This window comes from Mustela putorius, unplaced genomic scaffold (genome assembly GCF_011764305.1).
Source record: "Mustela putorius furo isolate JIRA1106 unplaced genomic scaffold, ASM1176430v1.1 tig00000129_pilon_pilon_pilon, whole genome shotgun sequence".
Classification (NCBI taxonomy): Eukaryota; Metazoa; Chordata; class Mammalia; order Carnivora; family Mustelidae; genus Mustela; species Mustela putorius.
In genome coordinates this window covers 44,477,763-44,495,584 of record NW_025421290.1, presented here as the reverse complement: position 1 = coordinate 44,495,584, position 17,822 = coordinate 44,477,763, and the positions used below count along the sequence as shown (strand labels likewise).

General features: G+C 47.9%; 1 protein-coding gene and 1 non-coding gene across 2 annotated transcripts; one reads left to right on the top strand and one right to left on the bottom strand.

Annotated features, from left to right (window-relative positions):
- Positions 1-2,679: 2,679 nt before the first annotated feature.
- On the bottom strand, positions 2,680-12,391 carry GLRX5 (glutaredoxin 5). Its single transcript, XM_004754870.3, has 2 exons — positions 12,042-12,391; positions 2,680-3,324 (listed from the first exon to the last, which is right to left on the bottom strand). The coding sequence occupies exons 1-2, from the start codon at positions 12,334-12,336 to the stop codon at positions 3,146-3,148; spliced, it is 474 nt and encodes a 157-aa protein (XP_004754927.3). The 5' UTR covers positions 12,337-12,391; the 3' UTR covers positions 2,680-3,145.
- A 1,225-nt stretch (positions 12,392-13,616) lies between these two features.
- Positions 13,617-13,890, top strand: LOC123390579. Its single transcript, XR_006605126.1, has one exon.
- The last annotated feature ends 3,932 nt before the right edge of the window (positions 13,891-17,822 follow it).

The window sequence follows — 17,822 nt, the reverse complement described above, 5'->3', positions numbered from 1 at the left end:
GAGAGAGAGCTCACAGCAGGGGGAGCAGCAGACAGATGGAGAAGCAGGCTCCCTGACATGGGACTTGGCCCCAGGACCCTGGGATCCTGACCCAAGCTGAAGGCAGATGATTAACGGATGGAGCCACCCAGGCATTCCGCCCCTCCCCCCGCCCCGCTCTGTTTCTTAAATTCTACATAGTAAGATCACACATAGACGAACACGTCTATTTCACTTGGCATTATGCTATCTAGATTCATCCCTGTTGTTGTACGTGGCAAGATTTCGCTCTTTTTTTTTTATGGCAGTAATACTCTATTGTGCATATACACATCTTTATCCACTCATCTCTCAATGGGCACTTAGGGTGCTTCCATTGTTGACTTTCGGAAATAATGCTGCCGTAAACACGGAGGTACATATACTCTTTCAAATTAGTGTTTTTGTGTACTTTGCGTAAATACCCAGTGGTCTGATTATCATAGGGTAGTTCTATCTTTAACTAGAGGCACCTCCATACTGTTTTCCACAGTGGTTGCACCCGTTTGCACTCCCACCAACAGTGCAAGAGGGCTCCTTTCTTTACGCATCCTCTCCAACATTTGTTCTTTCTTGAGCTGTTGATGTTAGCCAGAATTCCGACTGGTGGAAAGTCATGGGTCATCATAGCTTTGATCTGCATCTCCCTGATGTTGAGTGACGTTGAGCATCTTCTCTGCTGGCCATCAGGATGTCTTCTTTGGAAACATGTCTGTTCATGTCTTCTGCCCATTTTTTAATTGGATTATTTGTGGAATTGTAGCAATTCTCTACGTATTTTGAATACTAACCCTTTATCAGACATGTCATTTGCAAATACCTTCTCCTCCCATTCAGCAGGCTGCCTTTTAGCTTCGTTGATGGTTTTCTTTGCTGTGGGAATCTGATGTAGTCCCAACAGTTTATTTTTGCTTTTATTTCCCTTGCTTCAAGAGACACACCTAGAAAGATATTGCTAAGGCCAGTGTCAGAGAAATTATTGCCTGTGCTCACAACTAGGATTTTTATGGTTTCAGGTCTATTTAGAGCCTTAATCCATTTTGAGTTTATTTTTGTATGTGATGACAGGAAGCGGTCCAATTTCATTCTTCTGCATGTAGCTGTCCAGTATTCCCAACACCATTTGTTGAAGAGAATTTTTCCCATTGCACATTCTTAACTGCTTTCTTGTATATTAATTGACCATATGATTGTGAGTTTCTCGGTTTCCTATTCTGTTCCATTGATCTCTGTCTATTTTTATTCCAGTGGCATACTGTCATTGCCTACAGCTTTGTAATATAACTTGAAATCTGCAATTGTGATATCTCCAGTTTTTGTTTTTTTGTTTTTTTTTTTCTTTTTCAAGATCACTTTGGTTAGTTGGGGTCTTCGTGGTTCCATACAGATTTAGGACTATTTGTTCTAAATCTGTGGAAATTGCTACTGGTACTTTGATAGGGATTGCATTAAATTTATAGGTTGCTTTGGGTAGCATGGGCATGTTAACAGTATTTGTTTTTGTCTTTCCATTTCTTTGTGAGGTCTTCAATTTCTTTCATCAAAATCTCAGAGTTTTCAGAGTACGTATCTTTCACCTACCTGCTTAAGTGTTACTCCTAGGTACTTTATTTTTGGTGCAAGTATAAATGGGACTGGTTTTTTTTCCTTTTTCTTTCTTTTTTTTTTTTTATTTGACAGAGAGATCACCAGCAGGCAGAAGAGGTAGGCAGAGAGAGGGGGAAGCAGACTCCCTGCTGAGCACAGAGTCCGATGCGGGACTCGATCCCAGGACCCTGAGATCATGACCCGAGCCGAAGGCAGTGGCTTAATCCACTGAGCCAGCCAGGTGCCTGTTTTCTTAACTTCTCTTTCTGCTGCTTCATTATTGCAACAGATTTTGTATCCTGAGACCTTACTGAATTCCTTTATCAGTTCTAGAAGTCTTTTGGTGGTCTTTAGGGTTTTCTCTACACAGTATCATACACTGTATTTCTTAAGAGAGAAAATGCTGTGTGGATTCCTCTTTGGAGGCCTGCCAGTGACTTCTCCCCAGCTGACGGCAGTGTGGCTTGCCAAGCACCAGCCCTCTAAAGTGGGTGAGCAGGGTTACCTCCCCTAGCCGCAGCCACCTCACTTCTGGGCACGACACCCAGGCCTCCAACTGCACCGTCAACAGCACTCAGTGTTGACAACACTTACCTCCCCTCGAGAAATGAGACCATAGTCTGATGGCAATTTCTATGTCAAATTTAATGGAAGAGTGTAAGAATCACTCTTGATTTCTAGAAAGAGAAGGTCAAAGGCATTAAACATCCTTAGTTGCTGCAGACTGAAGGTCTGTGTGCCCTCAACATTCCTGTGCTGACACCTAACCCCCAGAGTGGTGGTTTGGGGGGTCTTTGGGAGTAAGCAGATGAGGGCGGATGGGAATGGGATCTGCGCCCTTCTAAGAGGAGCCCAGAGAGCTTCCTCGCGAGGACACAGGGAGAAGAGGAGCCTACGAACCAGAGACCTAATCTGCTGGAGCCTTGAGCTTGGACTTCCGACGTCCAGAACTTGAAGAAGTAAACATGTGTTGTTTACAAGCCAGCCAGTCCGTGGTATTCTGTCACAGCAGCCGGAGGAGACTGAGGGACCGACTTACCACCACTCAGAATTAACAACTCGCACACAGTATCCCTCAGTTGACAGTTTATTTTTAAAAAACAGCACCCCAGCTCCCACATCTTCTTCCTTGGCCATCATTTTTCTTAACAGAAGAAGCTACGAAAAATTGGGGGGTGGGTATTATCTTTGCCGACTGACACATTTGCAGAGGATTCATGAATAATGATGATTTAAAAACTCCTGGTTTTACTTCTGAATCACGCAAAGAGCAGATGACAATATGAGAACAGATTTTGCTGACAACAATATCATAATACAACAGTGAATTATTATAGTGCAGTGGTTATAATTATGTTCACAATCAAATATTTGCAGCCCAAACCCCAGACACAACAAAACCCCCCGACTGCTGACAAGCATGGGGACCCGTGCAAGCAGCGGCCATCCAGAGAGTGAACAGCAGACTCGGTAAGGCTTTGCTGGCAGCGGCTCTCAGCGCCCACAGCCCCCTGCCGCACTGGGAGGCCCCGGGCCGCCCTCACTTTGAGTCTTGGTCTTTCTTTTCATCCAAAAGGGCTGAGCGGATCCCCAGCTTTTTCAGTTCCTCCACCAGGTCCCCATTTTGGTGCATCTGCAGGAGGATGTCACAGCCGCCCACGAACTCGCCGTCCAGGTACACCTGCGGGATGGTGGGCCAGTTGGAGTAGTCCTTAATGCCTGCAGGGAAGAACACTCAGGCGTCACTTAGGTGCTCGGAGCTGAACTGTGCATGGTGCAATCCGTTTCCTCCCGGGGTCCCCCACCGCGTCCCCTCCCATCCTCGGGGAACCATATGTCGGCCACGGAGTGGGAGCTTTAGTGAAAACTGGATCGCTATGTAAACCCTACCGTTTCCGATCACCAACTGTGAGGTCGCCCCAAGTCACTCAACTGTCCGCCTGTTTCCACCCCCACCTCGCACCGTTCTCCTGGCATCGGGGAGGTGAGGCTCTCCCCGGAGAGAGGACAGACAGTGAACAGGGACCGAGGGCAGAGAACCCGACCGGTGGATGCCCTGGTCCCCCTTCCTCTGCAGTCAGGGATTCCGTGCAACAAAACTTCAGCACTATGACTTCCTTTCCAAATAGACCGTCTAATGTGGGTCCATCCCGGGAAGTCTGCCAAGCAAGGCAGGCCTCACTCAGGCTTCTTGTGCCCGTCTGGGTTGGGGAACCAAGATGCTGCATCACTGGGTTTTATTTTTAATAATATTTTTATTTTTAATAATCCTTTTGCCCAAAGAACAATCTCTTTCCTAGGGCAGCCTGCAGCCTTCACCCTCTTCAACCCCTCGGACGGGCTCTCCGTGGGGCAGGCTGATGGGGCTCGGCCCAGAATTCACAGTCACTGAGTCAAAGCAAGGAAAGGCCCAAAGCCCGGCTAATGCCCATGTCCTGGGCCACGGGGTGAGAGAGACCCCTCCCTGTCCTCAAGGACAACAACCTCAAGAACCGTGCGAACAGTTGTGAGGACACACAGAGATGTGGCACCTCCTAGAACCCCCAACCGGGCGACCACTCTGTTCAGTTCCAAACCATAAGGCTGATGGTCTTAAGAAGATAGGAGGAAGTAAAATGCGGTTTCAGGCTTAAGACAAAAGATTATTCTTTCTTCGTGTTCTTCTACCTCCTTCCTACAGATGAGATACGCTTTTAAAAATCCATCCATCCATAAAACACCTGTGTTGGTGCTATAAAGAGAGGCTGAGCAAAAGCATGGCGTAGGAGAATTAACCGCTATAGACCACAGTTGCTATTTTTATACTTCTATAGATAGGAAGGTATTTTTAAAAGGGCAAAATGAGCAGACAAAATAAAACAGAAAAGTCAAAAGATTCTTCAAACAAAACACAACACTATGCATATTAAAAATCATTCAATTGGTGGGTTTTGTGTAAATAAACTAAAAATACCAAAACTGGTCTTTGATATCCTATCACTTATGATCACTGGTTTTCCAAATAAAATCAGCCATTTGACTCATATCACAAGTCCTAAGATAATAATGTTTTCTTCTCTTTTAAAAGTCACTACCTTCTTAAAAGAAATAGTGACTTTCTAAACAGAGCACCAGAGAAGGCCCCCCACAGAGGGCTTTATCTTTCTCCTCCAGACTTCCTCTACCGAGAAAGGGTTACAATATCATAGGGCCCAAAAAACGTACTGCTTTTTTAACTTGTTTTTTTTTTGAGGTGTAATTGACATATGGCATCGTAACATTTCAGGTCTACAACATGACGACTTGATATCTGTATATATTACAAACTGATCAGCACAGTAAATCTCGTTACCATCCGTGACCATAGGCAGTTACAAAGATCTCCTCCTGTGATGAGAACTTTTGAGATCTAGTTTCTCAAAAACTTTCAAATGTGCAATACAGTATTAGTAACTACAGTCATCATGCTGTACACTACACCCCCAGAAAAGGACACTTCTAAGCCACTTTGGATGTCTTTAAAAATAAATAAATAAATCAGCTAGAGGTACGGGGGTTACTAAAAAAGGGAAAATTCCATTAACCATTAGAATGCCCTTATAGTACCAAATACCTAGATTTACTAGAATTTCTCAATGAATTCAAGTTTTTATCTTGAATTCTGATATTTGGTGCAACACAGATGACTCAGCATAGAAGTCATAATTCTTGGAAACTTTCTTAAATATCTTCTATATTGTGTGCATAAACCCTTTATGTGCATGATTTTCTATCTGGATCTTTTCCAATTAGTAATACGTTGTGTTAAGCCTTCCAAGACAACGAATATGATTCTTTCAGTGACTGCTTAAAGGAAACACAGCAAATTTATGAGACACACCAAAAATGAAAATAAATTTGCCATCTGAGGTTCACTCCAACCACATACATCCAATCCTAAAAAGTCATTTTTTAAAATCTCTGCAAAGTTGAATACTTTGCTCTCATCAATCATGTTTACAGTCCCACACTCACTCAAAGCTTTAGGCTTGTCTCATTCATTTAGGCAGCACATCACTACAGATCACATGTCCAGACTAGAGGGAAGAGGACACGTCACCGGAATCAACGGTCACCATTAAAACTACCAAACAAGTAGGCTTTCCAATCAACCTGAACATGGGACACAACACAGCCATGTGCGAGGGAGACAGACACCTTCCAGATCCTAGGGCCATGCTCTCTTGCCTAATAATTTGTATTTCAAGAACTCAGGAGAACCTGGCCTCAGAGCCCACGATGGCATGTGACAGTGGCTAAGGTGCCAACTAGCAGATAGTTTATCAAATTAAACTTCCCTGCTTCTTTGGTTTTATTTTTATTTTTATATTTTTAAATTTATTTATTTGACAGGCAGAGATCACAAGCAGGCAGAGGGGCAGGCAGAGAGAGAGGGAGAAGCAGGCTCCCCGCTGAGCAGAGAGCCTGATGTGGGGCTCGATCCCAGGACCTTGAGACCATGACCTGAGCCGGAGGCAGAGGCTTTAAACCACTGAGCCACCCCAGTGCCCCTGCTTCTTTGGTTTTAGGGGAACAAGCGTTATAGGCAGCTGATATCAAGGCAAAGAGCTCTGGCATCTTGAAAATATACTATTTTCTATTTTTAAAGGTCTGATTACAGGTTTGAATATTTAAAGAAATATTCAAGTGATTCCTATAGCACAAAGCAAGTAACTTCCAAGAATAAAAGACCACTGTTCCTAAGTTGAAAATGAAAAATGAATCCCATCAATTCATATGTAATCGTTTCAACATGGCTAACTTCTCTTGCTTTTTCATTTTCAAGAACTGTAACATACAATGACAGCTCTTCCAAATTTCACTCCAAATAACTCAGAATCAGAGAGAGAAACTCTGAAAAATTAGGAAATCGTATCCAAGAATGGATTTTAATGGTAATCATATTTTACAGATAACAAGTGACGATTCAATTTGGGACAAAAAATATTGACTGCAAAGTTATATAACGGGGTGACACTAGAAATTGGGAGTAAGGAAGGAGGCGGTCTTATAAAATCAGTTCTACAGGCACCTACTGCCCCACTAAAAAAATGAATATTCCGGAGGATCCAACCAGAGTGCAGGGAAAAATACGGGTATTAGAAAGTTCCCTTCCAGAGCTTTCAAAAGGGATTTTTCAAAATGCATCATGTTTCAGAATATTAGACTTCGTTCCCAGTTTGGACAACAAAGGACAGGAGCACCACAATTACGGTTCTCCTTTTTCCCTGGAAGATTTTCACCGGAGGAGCAGCTCGGGAACCTGATGCAGATCAACTCTGCCTCGGGCACGTCACAGGGCCTCCTCTGGCTTCCTAGAGAGAATGACAGCACCACAGGAGATTATCTGAGCTAAGAGTAAGGGAGAGGCAGACCCGCCAGGGGCCAGTGCCAGAGAGAACAGAGTCAGCGGGCTGTGGCCTGCCAGCCTGTAAATGAATGCAGTGTCAGATCAATCTGCTACTCTCTTCGCCTCAGTTTCCCTGCCTGTGAAGTGGGAATAACTACTTCCGGATTTACCGCGAAGATGAGATGAGGTCTAACTGGTGATGGGGTTAAACTCCCCCAATTCCAGGTACCAGCGCAGATTCTGTCCACCGTGATGTCCCGTACGCCATCCTTCCGTCCCGCTCCTCTGAGAAATACACACAATGGGGACGAAGGCAGAAACAAATACCAATCCTGCAGCCAGGCGGCACGAGAACACCCCTGTGCTGAGCTAAGGGTTACTGAATTTCATACTCTCTAAGAATTTTACACACATAGCCTCACTTAACCTTTGCAAAAATCCGACAGGGACTGCATAATTTTCTCTGTTTTACAGATGAAACCAAGGCTCAGGGAGGTTATCTGACCAAAGTCACGGCGCTGGCAAGTGGTGGAGCCTGGATTTCCGTCCAGGTTTCTACGAGTCCGAAGGCCGGGTTCTAGACCAACAGAGATGGCCTCTGGCCTGTGGCTGCAAGTCACCCTTGCCCACGAACCACACTCACACTGCACGTGTATCCAGGACACGGGGGACCGTCTCACACCTTTAACACAAACAGCATTGTACCATAGTTACTTTTTTTGCAATTTACCTCATGACTAAACACTGCATTCTCTGGGACTCAGTCACATGGAGAACATCTAGATCCAGCTTGTTTTAGCCACAATTTCGTTTCCCAGCATGCGGCTTTACACCTCAGTTTGTTTATCCAGTCTGCTAAGAGACCAAGACCCCCTCTTGCTAATTTTTCTTTATTCCAAGCAACATGTCAATGAATATCCTTTTATCTGTCTTCTAACTCAAACGCAGGGGCTTCCTCTCTGGAGAAAAGGGTGGCAAACTATGGCGTTTGGGCCATCTGTGGTCCACTTCCTATTTTTTTAAATAAAGTTTTATTGGGACTCGGCCACACCCACCTGTCAGGTACTGTTACAACCGCTTTCACGCCACCGTAGCAGAGCAGAATCCGTGCCATGGAGACTGTGCGGTCCACACAGACTGAAGTATTTCCTCTCTGGCCCTTTACAAAGGAAGTCTGTCAACCCCCACTCCAGACTGTGTGCCCAGGAGTGAAGCAGCTGGGTCTTCAGCCATGTTCACCTTCAACTTGACCCGGTACTGACAGTGACTCCTCTGATGTGCTGGTTCCTTTTTATACTCTCATTTGTGGTGTATGACACATCTGCCACACGAGCCCAGAAACACCACTTGTTAATGTGACTTCTAACATTTGCCAGTGTCACAGATTTGTTTCTGTTGCTTAAACTCCCTGATGCTCAGCATAGTTTCAAATACTTAAACAGTCGACAATAGGATAATGGCTATTCATTCTACAGATGATGTGAACAGGCAGAAATTTCACAGTGTTTATGTTTTTAAGAGCATGGGACAGAGTTTAAAAGAGGTATATATAAAAGAAGGATTTACTTATTCATTAAAACATTCACTGAGGGGCATCTGCGTGACTCAGTTAAGCGTCCCACTGGTTAAGTGTCTGACTCTTGGTTTCAGCTCAGGTCAACATCTTGGGGTCCTGGGATCAAGCCCTGCATCAGACTCTGCACTGGGCAAGGAACCTGCTTAGGATTCTCTTTCCCTCTGCCCCTCCCCCTACTCATGCACATGCGCACGAGTGCTCCCTCTCTCTCAACATAAATAAATAAAAGCTTTTTTTTTTTTAATAAATTAAAGCTTTAAAAAAGGAATCACTGAAAGCTTGCTCTGCATAAGCAATATACAGGGTCCTCAGGCAGTGGCATAAGACAAGTTCCCTCCTTTCGTGAGGGCAAAATACTATGCCCAGACATGCCTGATCTCAAATGCAGTTTTAAAAAATAAAAGATTAGAAACTAGATCCAAATGTTAATAATGGTGGATATAGAATTACAGGTAATTTCCCTTTATTGCCTTCAGCGTTTCCAAGTTTCTTCAATGAGCATGTCAGGTTTACAACAGGAAATGAAAGAGATTCTTTGTTAGACCAGGATTAGGGTATGCTGACACCTGTCCACGGGACCCGGTCCTTCTGTGGCCACCTTCTGTGTTCTTCCAGGTCAGCTGGAGAAAGAAAAGACCTGAGGAAGACCTCACACTCGTCTCTGCTCCCTGGGTCACCGGCCAAGCTGTCTCCGCATCACACTTCAGGGACCCGGCCCCCAGAGCAGGAAGACAGCTTCTGCGGGTGTTCCCTGGGCTCTGGGCCCTTTGTAAAGCTCTGGCACAAGAGAAAAGGCAAGGCAGTTTTGCAGGAGCCCCTCTAGTTACAAGCAGTGACCTTGGCTCTGGGAAAGGTGCACAGATGTATCTGTGGCTAGCAAAAGCAAGCATCAGACAGCCTGTCAGCTTCTCTCTGTAAAACTCAAGGGTGCAGGGAGCAAAGAGATGAAGAGTGTTTGTGTTTTTAGCGAGTCTTACCCTGACTAAACTCATCCACACCGCGGGAACGAGCTCACATCACCCTGCCCCAGTCTGAGGGTTAGTACTGGCATGCATGCTTATTGTTCCAAGCCACAAAAGAGGTGTGTGTTAATGTCCAATATATACGCAACACATTTATTGACCAAGATAATAATCTGGTATGAAACAAACTAGGAATAAAAATGATGAAACTCAACGCTCAAAAAATTTAAGGGCTAAATTTTTGTTGCTGTTGCTTGAACACCGGCATGTGAGCCTGAAATACGAGACGGGAACCTCAGCGCTACGTGTAAACCTGCTTACTTCTGCTCCTACTTTCTTCCTACACTCCAGGACACCCCATCTCCAGTTAGGTGAAACGGGAAACACAGGGCACCTGGGTGGCTCCGTCGGTTGACCAACTGCTCAGGTCGCGATCTCAGGGATCGAGCCCTGAGTGTGGCTGCTCACTCAGATGGGGGGGGGGGTCTACTTGAGAATTCTCTCTCCCCCTCTCTCTCTGCCCCCTCCTCACTGCACATGCACGCTCCTGCACGCGCTCTCTCTCTCTCTCTCATAAATAAATAAATAAATCTTTAAAAAGACTGGTGTTATGAGTTGAATTGTGTCCCCCGAAAAACCGTTCCAGTTCTAATTTCCCCTGTCCCTCCCCTCTGCGCTCCCTCTCTTAAATAAATAAATAAATAAATTTACAAAAGATAAAAATAAACAGAATAGAAACCACAAACCAAAGACCCTCAAAACCTTATACTAAGCAAGCTATCAAAGACATGACTTTTTATTAACAGCCCTCCTAGCCTGCCCCGTGGCAAGGTCCCTGCTGAAAGACTGCAGAGTAGTTTCTCCTCTCTTATCTTTGAAGCAGAGCAGCCACCGCTGGGTGAAGACTGCGGCCATCCCCCACCCCCCCACCTTGTACGAAAAACACAGCCCAAGGCCTGGGCGCCAGTGCCCCAAGCAGCGAGCAGCCAGTGACACTCTAGCAGGCAAACTAACAAGGACCACGAGGCTCCTACAGGGTAACATCACACAGAGCGGGTCACGGTAACCTGCCTTCCGTCCTCCTAGTTTCCACCCATCCAAACCGAGAGTTTTCCAGGAATTAATCTGCGGAAAATATACTTCCTCTGTGAACCATTAAGTCCCAATGATAAAATACCTCCTGCTGAGTGGGTCCCTTCTGTGTTCCGGATAAAATGATGGGCACTTTCTAAAAAGATTTACTTTCTCTCTCCCTCCCTCTCTCTCCCTTCCTCATCAAACCTTTGTCAAGTTTGGTTTCATTATCGTCCCATTACCGAAAAAAATGCAGTAATGGGACCTGCTTAGGGTTGCCCGGCTGACTGGCTGCGGCGGGATTCCAAGCCCCAAGTCTGACCTCCACACCAGCCTGTCTGGTCAAGGAGGGAGGACTAGGACTGATCGTTTCAACTGCAGAATAACAGTCCTAAGTACATAATAACAAACTCTAGAATTCTGCGTGTAGAATAACAGGGAACCTGGTGCCCGGTAAAACTGTTTTCAGAACTCTGTAACTAAAGAACAGCAGGGCTCAGAGAGATGCCAGGACCCCTACTGGAGGTCTCTAACTGGAATGCAGGATACTAAGCCACCCTCCAGGAAGCGCAGGCACGGCCTCCCCATTTCTCCACCAACTCTGACCACGGGCCCTGGCCAAGGAGATCTATGTCCTCCACTGGCCCGTCCTCCTCCCCCACTGAGATACTTACAAGGCTCCTGGCACTGTTCCGCAGAAAAGGTTCTATTAGCTGTCAGGGACCTGTTGCCATCTGGCCACACACCCTGATTGGCCCCAGGTTCCCTGAGATCCACGCTGGAGTTAGCTGGGGCCCAAGGGTCATTCCTCATCCCTCTCCGCACAGGCCTCTCTCTCCAAGCCCTAGACCCCCACAAATCCCTCCCTGGCCTCAAGGATCTAAAAATAAAGTCCATGCCTTTTCCTTCCACGCCAAGTGATCCCAACGAAGACGAGTCCAAAAGCTGTGTCTACCCGCTCCTTGTAGCAACACAGGATAGCTCCTGACACCCGCGGCCCTGAGGCACCAGGCTAGCCTCTGACCCCACCGCCTCTGACAAGGGCAGCTCCGGCCCTGCCTCTACCATCAACAGCACCAAGAGACAGGCCGACTCACTCAACGTGTCCCCCAAAGTGCCTGCCTTCTAGTGGTTCTTACAGGATCCCTCCAGGCCCCGCTTTCCCCACCACTCTCCTCGGACCGAGCCTGAGCGATCGGGCCCCCAAAGGCCTCTCTCGGCTCCGCGTGGGGACCGCGGAACCGCTAGAACTTCCCCAGTGTCCACGCTGACAAGAGTACCAGATGCCCGGATCCTCAAGACCCACTTCAAGTCAACGATGCCCCTACCCGACCCCGGACACGGCGCAGGAGCCGGTGCCCCGACCCCCCTCGAACCCCCAGACTGAGCCCGCGCCGCCCAGCCCCGCCCCGCCGAGCGGCCTCGGCCCGTCGCCCCCCACCCGGCGGACCCTGACCTTGCCGGAGCTGGGGGTCGTCCAGCACGTTGTAGGCCGCGTAGTCGCGGACGCCGTGCAGCCGGAGGATCTGCACCACCGCGTTGCTGAAGCCGCACTGGGGCTGCTCCGGGGTCCCCTTGAGGAAGACCACCACCTTGTCCTTCTTCACCAGCGCGTCCAGTTGCTCCGCCGAGCCGCTCCCGCCGCCGCCCGAGCCCGCCGCCCGCACGCCAGGGCCCCGCAGGCCGCCGCCGCCCGCGCCGCGCCCCCAGCGGAGCAGAGCCGCCGCCACCCGGCCCAGGGACCCACTCATCCCCACACGCTAGCCGGAGCCCTCGACGGCCCGGGCCCTCGGCTCGCCCCCCACCCCCCCACCCTTCCCCCGGCCCGCGGCAGCCCGGCCCGCCCCCCGGAGGATCTCATTGGGCCGGCTCCGAGCTGCTCCACATGATTGGAAAATGCTAGCCCGCACTTTACTCGATTCTACCAATCATGTGGCTCGGCCGGCCCCCGACAGATTGGAGGCCGTCCTTAACGCAGAGCCGCACCCTACGGCCTTCCTATTGGTCGCTGCCTGTCGCTTTGTCAGTTGATTGGAGAGAGTGAATGTCCATCAGCGTCACGCTCCGAGGCAAGGAGAGGCGAAACCAGGGGGAAGACGACTTCCTCCGACGGTAGATGGGCCTGCTGGGATACTCCCGGATGACTAGGGAAGGCAGTGGGCGGGTTTCGGCGTTCCGGGGAACGCCGGGAAGGGGTCACATCCAGGCGGTGATTCCGGTTCCGGTGTAGGCGGTAGTTGAGTTGCCGTGGCAACGCGGTAGCCGGGCGGCTGGTTCCAGCGTCTGGGATGGCGACGGGGCTGGAGCCGGTCCGGTCCGCCTTTCCCAGCCTAGGTGAGCGATCCCGGTGCCTCCGTAAGGCCGTGGCCGAAAGCGGCCGTTCGTGGTGGGGACGGGCCGGGGCCAGGTTCTCGCGGCCGCGACTCCCGGTTCGAGGCGGGGGCCGCGTGTCCCGGCCGTCCGTCGTTCCCGCAGCCCGCGTGGCAGCAGAGGCCCACACCCGGCCCCAGGGCTCCCGTCTCCACCGCTCGGTTATTTCTCCAGAAGAACTATTACCTTGAAAGTGTGTGAGGTGCCCTCGTGTGCGTGATCCCCTCCGGGTCCCGTTCGGGTCCCTTTCGTGGGCTTTGCAGGTCGTGGGCTTTGCAGGCCTCTTAAGTCCTTGGAGCCTAAGGCCCAGGAAAGCTTTGTTGAACCGGGAGCTAAGAGGGAGTTGGTTCGCGGGACAGAGGTTTCCTGGGCTGCTGCTGCGCGCCGGGCACGGTGCCAGCGCGGGATGCCCGGAGCCGGTAGTCAGCGGCGGGACCTCGAAGCGGGTGCAGAAGAGGGCTCGCTGCTTCCTCCGTTCCCCGTTTACGCATGGCCCCTGGGCATGCCTTCATTCTCTGGCTTACTGATTTCCCTCCCAGGCACTGGAGTGAACTCACTGCCGCATCCTCACCGCGGACAGCGGTGGTTGGGACGAGGCACGTGTGCCTGCTGGTGGAATGAGGGGTTCCGGAAGCCCGGGACTCCGGCGAAACCCGTGCACCATCTGTGGTCTTGGAGCCGCGCAGGGTTGGTGGTACCCTGGGGCACACCAGACCTGCAGAGAAAGCATACTCCGGAGGAAGCTGAGGCATGACTGCTCAAGGGCCAGCGGTTCTATGTGCAATTTTCCTCGGATAGTCCTGGGTACTGTTGCCACGGTGATAATGACTCTGCCGTGTCGTTATCTATCCACCGACAGTAAGAGAAGCCTCGCAGTCGAGATATTGTTTAACAGACGGAGTGGTTTCTGTTGGACACTAAGTACTGCTACAAATTACTTAAATTAAAAAAAAAAATTTTTTTTTTTTTTTAATTGTTGCTGAAGGTGACCTGCTTCTGTTCTGGAGGTTCTCAAATTTAAAACCAGAAAATGAGCCGGAGTGCTGTTAGCAAGTACTCTTGGAAATACTCATTCAGCATGAAAGTTGAACCTTAGTAACAGGGAATAAATTCAAGATGCTACTCAGAAGTGCTCCTCAGTGACTTGTTTATTTCAGCCACATTGATGTTGTGGATGTGTGATTGTTTTCTCATGGGGGACCCAAAATTAATCAGCCCCTTACAGAATGTTTTCTTTTTTCTCCCCCAGATTCATGGATTCCAGGTAAATCAGAGGAACAAGTGTCCTGAACAGGAATGTGTAGGAAGTGTGGGGGTGCTGAAGCCCAGGCCTAGTTGCAGAAGACCTGGCCTGGGGCACTCACGTTAGAGAAGAGATTACTTCCCAAATCACCTCACTTGTACTCAGGCTTATGTTGTAGTAAGTTTGGGTGTGTTTGTTTGGTTTTTTAAATAAATGTTGATAATCCCGGAAAATCTCAAACAGTTTGTTTCCTGCTCTAAACTGATCTGTTTCTGTATTGAGTGGAATAGAGAGAAGAGCTCACAGACTTCCCGAAGGCAGAGTCGTGGGCCAGCGACGGGGAGTAAACTGTCCCTTCCCTGGTGTGTAACAGTGCCTTGGAAGCATAGTTGTCTTTCTTAGTCATCACACATTATTTATTCAATGGCGAACAGAGCTGCTGTTAAAGGTTACAAGTAAACCTGGAGCAGGAACAGTACAGAGCCTGTGTTCTTCAAACCTACAGTAAGTCGACTTCCCGTGTGCCGTAGAGCCCAAGAACATGAGTGAGACCTTAGGATATGGGAAAGCATGTCTGTGCCCCTTCAGAAAGCTCAGTGGGCAGCGTTGATGGCAAGATCAAAGGCAGGAGGACAAATCAGGTAGCTAAACCAAAGACATGAAAACTGTAGACCTACATTTTAAGGGCTTTTTTTGTTTTGTTTGTTTTGTTTTTAAAGATTTTATTTATTTATTTGACAGAGATCACAAGTAGGCAGAGAGGCAGGCTAAAAGAGAGGAGGAAGCAGGCTCCCCGCTGAACAGAGAGCCCAATATGGGGCTTGATCCCAGGACCCTGGGATCATGACCTGAGCCGAAGGCAGAGGCTTTAACCCACTGAGCCACCCAGGTGCCCCCTAAATTTTAAGTTTTTACTAAAGCATCCACAAATATAAAATACTATGTATGTTGAACACATTCCTTTCTGCCTTTAATCTCAAAGCCACCCTCGGAGTATTGGCATCAGACATGGTGATTGAAAGCACGTGGGTGGCATCCGACTCTTGATTTCCGCGGGGGTCCTGAGCTCAGGGTCATCAGACCAAGACCTCTGTCCCGCTCCACGGAAGTCTGCTGGAGATTCTCTCTCTGCCCCTCCCCCTGCTCATCACACTCTAAATAAATAAATAAAATCTTATAAATAAATAAAGACGTGGAAAAAAATGGTGTTCAAAATATTTCTCTCAAAGCATCAAACTCTTGTGTATAATTTGGCATTTCAGTTTTGAGGATTCTCTATAATTTTTATTGTAACTGAATCAGTATAATGCATACCTGAACCTAATATAACACTAAGTTAACTATGCCAGGATTAAAAGAGAAAAAAATTCTGTAATGGAAACATGATAAAAATAGACTTCTTAAGCAGTTGTCAGAGATCTGCACTTACACTCCCAAGTGTTTGGGTGTTTTGAACACATAAGTCAGTAATCTCTATCAGTTTGTGGGTCTCCCACCTGGACATTAGTGAGAAGGTACGGGTGGGAAGAACACAGGAACTTCGCTGAATCCTGGGATTTGGGTCACAAAGTGTAATTAGACCGCAAACTCAATAACCATGCCGTGTATAAACATGCTGACTCAAGCATCCTAAAATGTTTTTCTCCCTGTGCTTATTTATAGATAATGTTTTACTATATTTGGAAGAATCTCTCTACCCACCCCTCCGAAGGCAAATTCACCATGAAACCTGTGGTTAAAAACCTTACAAATGTGAGCTCATTTCTTCTATATAACAGCCCTCAAAGAAGAGTCAAGGTTGTTGAGCCTAAGACGACCATTATTTGAACACCCACATTATTTGTGTCTGTACGCTGACCTCAGTATTACAGTCCCTGCTTCATTCCTGCAAAGAGGGTGTGTTTCTGTGCCTAGCACATGTGCTGCAGACATGGGCGGCCCAAGCCAGCGGGAGCATTCTAGAAGAGTCATTTTAACAGAGAAGTGGCTGCTTGGACTCCACAGGGGGTTGAACCACCCAACATCCCTGAGTTAAAATAGCATTTGAGACCCACAGTTCCACAGACATGAGCTGGAACCTGAACCCTTTCTCGGCGTGTTTGGCTATCATCCAGTAACTTTATAGCATCACCAGTCATGGAATTAGCTCGATTCCCCAGCTCCCCTAAGAATAGTGAAACGTGTGAGAAACCCAGGCAATGCCCAGCCTTTTGAGAGCATTTTTGCCAATCCCTTGTGCCAAGATAGAAATGCCTTTTGGGTGCTCACTCTCCCTCTATCTAACCAGACAGCTGGTTTTCTAAATCCTGCTCTGGCCATGGGAGTGGCTTCAGTTGTGCTAATCTCTGACCCACGGCTGGGGGGCTCCGCCTAGAGACAGGAAGGCTGGCCTCATTAGGGCCCCCTTCCATTGGTCCAGCTCTCGTCGTCTGGGTGAAAAGAGAAACATGGTGTGCTGTGAATTGGGTTCGCTGAGTTTAGAACAGACCTTGGGAGATCCAGGAGGAAGCAGATTCTTTGAAGCAGCATTTCTGAGAAGCCTGGATGCCACAGCAGCCCCCGATTCTGTCCTGGGATTTGGACGGCAGATGTGTGAGGCCTGGGTTCTAGGGCTGACATCGCTTAGACTTAAAAGTTCCTTCTCTTGGAGATTTTCCACCCCTCCTATCTTTCCCTCCTGGGGTTTGGGAAAATTGTGTTTGTGACATCTGCAAAAGGTTTTGTCTATTCCAAGATATCTTTCTATGAGGGCTGCAGGGTTTTAGGAAAGGTATTTGTACTCCATTCTGCTCCCAAACAGTTACCCCCCCCCCAGATAATACCATCTTTTTCTTGCATGTACGGCATAGCATGTATTCTTGTACATGAACTCCCTTGAACCCTTCATTTAACTCCAGTGGTTCCCAAATTATGTTCTCTCCAGCATTTGTTTATAACATCTTTTTTGGCAGACTAGAGCCCTTTGGGTTCCTCTATGTGTTTTGTTGCCTTCAAAGCACTTTGTTTTTCCCCCTTGCTGAATCATAGTATCATCAGCAAGCCCTGAAGAAAGTCAAATATTCCTGAATTATCTTTGCCGCATGTGTATCTGGGAGATACAGATGTGATTTGTAGACTCTGTGAAACTAAAATGGCCACAATTTCAGTCCAAAAATCCTTTGGCAGGGGGTAGGGATCAACATAGCTTTTCACTTCGGAAGTTTTGTGGTCCTTGGTCCCCATGCTGCTTTTCTACAGGCCCGAACTCTGCTGTAGGCTTTTAAAATCAGGCATGGGCTGCACTATGCTTTATTGAAAACTTCATTTTATTCAGAGGAAAAGAACCCAAATCATAACCTCCTCAAAGGTAATACTAAGAAATAAATGGTAATCAGGAACCATGTGAAGACTTGATTAGAAGTGATAGAATGATTGTTGATTTTTCCTCAACTGTCTGTTTAATGAAATTTTTATGTTTTGCATTATGTGGGGTGTTGTTTGTTTGTTTGCCAGGAGGTAGTTTCCAGAGCACAAACTGTTACTCTATTCCAGCAGCTTCTGAGAAGGTCCGTGGACCCTAGGGTGTGAAAAGCAAGCAGCCAGTGTTGCGTGTCAAACCTGTTATGAGATTTATCTGTTCGCAGA

Excerpts from the sequence above, each read along its gene's own strand:
- GLRX5 (XM_004754870.3), bottom strand. The coding sequence starts at position 12,336 with ATGAGTGGGTCCCTGGGCCGGGTGGCGGCGGCTCTGCTCCGCTGGGGG. Across the intron at positions 3,325-12,041 it reads CGACCCCCAGCTCCGGCAAG|GCATTAAGGACTACTCCAAC; the intron begins GTCAGGGTCCGC and ends TCTTCCCTGCAG.